At 36.7% G+C, this 6,147-nt stretch overlaps 1 protein-coding gene across 1 annotated transcript in view; it reads left to right on the top strand.

The window, feature by feature from the left end:
• LOC109089905 (protein FAM184B-like) overlaps positions 1–6,147 on the top strand; it is a 33,352-nt gene that overhangs the window by 17,437 nt on the left and 9,768 nt on the right. The window contains exons 4-7 of the mRNA XM_042716212.1: positions 1,589–1,724; positions 2,599–2,750; positions 3,456–3,728; positions 5,044–5,139. Coding sequence (XP_042572146.1) covers positions 1,589–1,724; positions 2,599–2,750; positions 3,456–3,728; positions 5,044–5,139 — 657 coding nt within the window. The remainder of the gene's footprint in view (positions 1–1,588; positions 1,725–2,598; positions 2,751–3,455; positions 3,729–5,043; positions 5,140–6,147) is intronic.

Genomic DNA, 6,147 nt, shown 5'->3' with positions numbered 1-6,147 from the left:
GACAGAGATTAGAGGGATCAGACAAACACCCACAATTACCATCACTCAGACACACACAGCTGTGTAGAAACAGATGGCACACTCAACTTAAACAGTCTGTGACAACACCCCACAGATCTGTAGTCAGTTTTTAAACAGCAAAGTCTGCACAGAACCTGCAGAATATAAAAATAAAATAGGCAATAGTTAAGTGGGACACAAAAGTAAGTCGTTACACTTAGTATTTAGAACAGGATAAAGCCAAGTGATTAAATCAGTAAGAGTTGCTAGGCATGCAACATTGACTCCGCCTTCTCTGATGCAGCTTTTTACATGCGCTGCGGCTAATGCGCATTAGATGTGCCTAAAAATGCCAGGCACAGAGAGAGATGAGTAACACCCTCTCTGCTTTGGCACGACATCCTTCACAGAAAATTAATCAGAGGCACCTCAGATCTGCAAACTCAGAGCCGCTGCTGTAATGTAATTAAAGGTTCGTGGGCTCAAAGTGTTCATGGGGCGGCCAGAATTGACTGATTAAAGTCATCTTGGGCTTCATGGGCCTGACAGATGATACCATTATGGTTGTTCATTTCTGCCGCAGGATCATTCAATAAGAGGATCCAGCAGAATAATGGACAACTACATTTTTTGTTTCTTAAGAAAATGTGAGTGGTGCTAGGGTGGTTGTCAGGTTGTTGCAATGCAGTTTCTGAGGTGTTTGTAGCGGTTTTTAGTGTGTTGCTATGTGGTTTCTACAGTTGTGTGATATTCTCATGAAAATCTTCTTAACAAAGAAGTTAAGAAAGTGAATAATAACATACATTCTAGGAAGTTCATAAAATTGTTCCTAAGTGCAATTCTTGAGAAGTTATCACATATCTTCTTAAGAAAAAATTTTTTTCTTAAGAAGAAAATGACAGGCTTTGGTGTTTTCTGATTGCATGGCATTAGCGATCCAAGAAATCTTGAAAAAAAATAAAAATAATAATAATAATAATATTCTTACGAAATACAAAATCAAGTCTATTCTCTTCAGTGATCCTCACAATTTGAAATATCGTTCATGTGCATATCACAAATAGTACTGTACAAGTTATGCTTTGTAGGTTAATACCTTTGGTTAGGGATTTCCTTCTAACCCCAATGCCGGGTAAAGACTACACAATTTCAGGCCATAAATTGTGGACAAAAGCCCAAAATCTGAGGCAGATCTGTGCTCGTTCATGTGAGTGACGATTGAATGAGGTGATCTGAGAGAAGTGCCGATACGATGCCTATGCTCAGAGCCTTGCAGTGTATTGTGACTGGAAATGTCATCGCCAATGAGAGAGCAAGATACAGGGCAAGGGAAATTTCAGGGGAAGGAGTCATAGTCTTACATTCCTGTATCACTTCCATTTTTTTACACAAGACCGAGTGGTCGGGGATTCTTCCAAGTGAAATATTGTGTCATGTGTGACCCCCAGTCGCTGATCCATCATGTAACATGCAAACGACTGAAAGGAGCATTAATCTGATGACTTTGAAAATTGTGTAGTGTATACCCAGCATACGTTTAAGCAATTGTAATAGTTATGCGGATTCGTGTTACTCATTTCTTTTACAGGACCTGGAGGAGCAGTTGGAGGATGGGCGTCACCGGGTGGCCGAGGCTGAGGCTGTGGCAAAGAAGGCAGAGGAGGAGTTAGCTGTAGCCAAAGAACGATTATTACTGCAAGAGAATGAGCTACAGAGCAAATCAGGTGCACATACACAGTACAGATCAGTGAAAGGCTTGTGTACTTACATTTGTCATCATTAGAAATCAAATTAATCAGATATGCTAAATAATTAATCAAACTAATTGCTAGCTTCAATATTTCAAAATCAATATTTGTTAGAAAATATTTCAAAGAAAGTCTAGTAAATAATTAAAAAGACAAAATAAAAAGTTGCTTCAAAAATAAATATATCAATAGGTTAGTTTTACTTCCACATCACTGAACAGTCCACAGACGTTCACTTTGCAATGAAGTTTGTCAGTCTGTCCAAGGTAGATTCAGGGGCCTTTCACACAAGACATATTTTCAGTGTGTTGTCAGTACTGTTTCTATAATTGTTGGTCCACGCAGACATGTGTCAGATGGACGTCTTTGCCTTTTGCGTCACACCTCTTTTTTCAGTCTCCCAGCATAAGTGCCCTGTTTTCGCTGTCTCGAGATCTGAGCATTCTGTTCCATTCCATTGCGCTGCATCTGTCTTGTTTCTCAGGAAAAAAAAGCATAATTGTGGTACTTCAAGCTTAAATTGCTCTGAGGGTATATGAAAATGCCTTTTTTTTTCAGAATTTAAGCATATGATTACGTGGCATGATTGTTTTTTTTTAGATTTGTAATTTAACATTAAATAAAAAGCCTTAATTACAATATAAACATCTACCTTTTTAGTAGGAAATAAGTTGACAGTTTACTGTCAGCAGTTATCATTTACAGTCTGCTTAATGTTAATTGTTCCAGTGTTGATTTTTACATCCCTGTAGAAATTATTGCTTTTGTCACATGACATTTGAGATCACCAGCTTGTTCACTGATTTTTCTGCTTCCTTTGATGTAATTATCCTCTTTCTCATTTCTGCAGAGGAGTTAATGAGCCAGAGTTCATCTCAGGTGAGGGTCTCTGCTGAAGTGGAAGAGCTAAGGTCTCAACTGAGTCGTCTCAACATTAGAAACAAAGAGCTGGAGCTTCAGAACAGTGGCCGATCCAATGACCACGCTCGCATGCTTAAACAGGCAAGCCATTCAAGTCATGTATGAAGGATTGTGTTTCTAAGTTGAATGCACATGAACAGCACTACAATGTCATCATTACAATGGGAAACTCAGGATTTTATAAAAAAAATAATACACTATAAAAATTCAAATAAAATAATACACTATAAAAATGACCGTGATTTGCTGAAGATTACATTTAACAGTATTATTAAATTATTAGTGTTTTAAGGATTTAAAAAGAGCATTAGATGACAGCAAACATAATCTAAAAGTAAAAATAGGATAAATGAACATGCACGATTAAATATCCAACACTGATAAAAAAAAAAAAAAATTCTAATATTTACTGATTACTCAATGAAAGAAATAATTTAAAGTACCTAAAATTCATCTCAGACAGAAAAACGTGCTACTGTTTTTAAACAGCTGTACTGTTCTCTACAGCACCTCTAACATACAAGAACACATAAACCACATTGTGAAATGCTGTGAAATCATATCCCAAATGAGGCCTGCCATCTCAGACACACAAATAGAAATGAGTAAAGCACACCTTAAAATGTTCTTTGAAAAGCGTTTGTATGCAGAGAAAGATCAGCCAAGCCTTTTGAACATCTTAAAACATCACAACTGACACACCAGAGGCTTAAAAGGAATAGTGTCATTCTTTTGAAACTACAGGATTACAGTTTTATGTCATTAAGAGTCGTGTGTGTGTTTTAGCATGCAGATGCTCTATCCTCTATGCGTCTGGAGCTGCAGCGAGCTCACACTGAGGAGATCAGACGCCTTCAGCAGGAGGTGGAGAACGAAAGAAAGAATGACAGACAGGAGCTGGAAGAAGAGAAGAAACAGGTTCAGCAGAAGATGGAAGAAGAGAAAATAAGGCTGAAAGAGCAGCTTCGGAAAGCACTTGAAGAAGTGATACGCAAACATGCCAGTGAGCTGCGGCAAGCGCACGTAATGCTGGATGCAGAAAAAAAGAAAGCCCAGCAGGTACGACAGATTTCAACTGCGGTTTTCATGTGAACTTGCAGACACACTAGCTATGCTTAAGAACTTCATACCTCTCATTTGCACCTGTTACTACTAGTGTGAATGGTGGGCAATCGGCACTGACTTTTTGATTTGATTTCATTTGGAAATATTTAAATGTCGAAAGTTTTTATGTTTTTTTTTCCAATAACAAAAGGCCGAGACTGAGCATGGGATTTTAGGAATATTTTAAAAGAATATATAACAAGTATAATCTGTATGCTTACCCATGTATATTAGTGTGGCTTTATTGTTACAGAGGAAATAAAAATAATTTTCTTTGTGCTGTGTTTATAGACACTCATTATTATTCACAATGCAAATCTCCAAGCCCAAGTCCATTCAGACCAATTATGGAAACTAAGCTGCAAAAATGGGTCATTCTGAAATCAGAATCACATTAACATATGACGCATATTCGGCATTCAGAAACTTGGCTCACCCTTATAAACATGCAGAGATTAGCCATCATATCATAACAAGTCAGTCGCATAAAAAAGTCTTAAAGCTACAGAAGCTAAAAACGGCCTATTTAAATGTTTAGTTGAACAAAAACTAAAACATAATTTATTCACCATTTGTTTCATTTCCACATGACTTTCTTTCTTCCGTGGAACACAAAAGGAAAATGTTCACCCTCTTCAAACTCCAAAAAGAACAAAATAGCGCAATAAAAACATTCTAAAAGTGGTCAATACAACTCATGTGCTTCTGATGTAAAAGACTGAAATATAAGTAGATACTTATTTTTGCTGAAAAAGTTGATTTTGTTGAATGGAACTTAGCAACATTCTACTCAGAATCTTGGCTTGTGTTCCACAAAAGGAAAAAAGAAGGTTTAGAATTACATTAAATACATTTTCTTTTTTTGTAGAGCTAATTCTAAAATTAGAAAGGGTGGGAAATGGTTATGTAATATTTAATTAATATTTTGCTACAAGAAAGTGTTCCTGTAAGTGTTCCTTTAGCTCAGACAGTATACTGCCTGAATGTTGTGACACCGATTTCATGATTTAAGTTGCCAAGGAATGTATGAACTTAGACAAGTGTATACCTTTAATGCTATATAAGCCAAGGGGGAAAAAAACATTAAACAAATATAAGGCAAGAACAAAAAAAACAGCTGCAAAGATGTAGACTAAATACCTTCTTTAAAACAATTTAAAAAGTAACTAGCAAAGCACTATTAAAAAGATCTGATGTATAATATGATATAATTGTTGAAATATTATTGAAATTAAGAGATACTTGTATTATAATGTTGGTTTGACTACAGATTGAGGAGCAGATGAAAACCGGAGAAGAAGAGAGAAATGCTTTAGAGACAGAGAGGGAAGAGCTACACAACCAACTACAGCTGTCCAAAAGAGAGGTAAGTTACTACAAAGAATACCACTACATTTGTCCTTTGCTTTTCCACTTAAAAGCCCAAACAATATTGAATATGTTTGCATAACATTGTTGACCTACTAATGAATCAGGTCACCACAAATAACTTGAACTATATACATATAAAGCTTTTTCAAATTGAAGGGAACATGCTCAGTCCTTCTGCTTAAATACGCAGGCACAGACTGAGAGGCCCAGAGCTCTCCACATGACCATGATAAATGAGAAAACACAAAGAACATTTGTAGTGCCCAAGGCACAGGGCTTCGTCTAATGCTTCATCTAATATGCCAGCAGGCTTGGAACTGGGTTATGATAACGAAATAGTGCTTATAAGTGACAGCTAAGAAGAGGATTGTTGTTTTTTAGTGCTGTGTTGCAGTGAAGCAAGCATCAGTTTCAGCTATTTATCAGAAAACCATTTGTTCTAAGTCGTTAAATATATGGATTGTGGTGGTATCCTAGTGTTTAATGATCTAGGTTGTTGGTGCACAAAAGGTTGTAGGTTAAAATCCCACTAGGGACAATTCTTGAAAAATCTAATGCTAGATTGTCTGGCTCATTTGTTTCCAAGTGTTTCAAACACTGCCCTTAGGTTTGCATGCAGCTAAAAAATACTAAAATGATCTACTAAAGCTCATCTGCTAATACGTTTATAGGATGTCATGCATTTTTCCGATTTAATTTAATAAAGATGCCATTTGATGTGTGCTTCCAAACAACTGCAAAATAATGGGCGGTATCAGTGCAAGTGGATTAAATACAACCTGCAAAATGATTTATGAATCCTGAAAGCCATTTCAGAAACGGTCACTGTGTGAGCAAATTAACAGGACTGAAAGGCAGGTAATCTAATTCACGCTGTGCACCATGCTGTCACTTTAGCAGAACTGTGAGAACGAAGAACACATAGTGTGACAGTACTGCTGAAATGCTGACATTAATGTGATAATAAAATATCCGCATGAGCGATTGTTTTGTTCAAAACTAT

Source organism: Cyprinus carpio, chromosome B1 (assembly GCF_018340385.1).
Source record: "Cyprinus carpio isolate SPL01 chromosome B1, ASM1834038v1, whole genome shotgun sequence".
In the NCBI taxonomy this organism is placed as follows: Eukaryota; Metazoa; Chordata; class Actinopteri; order Cypriniformes; family Cyprinidae; genus Cyprinus; species Cyprinus carpio.
This window is presented reverse-complemented; position numbering and strand designations above follow the sequence as displayed.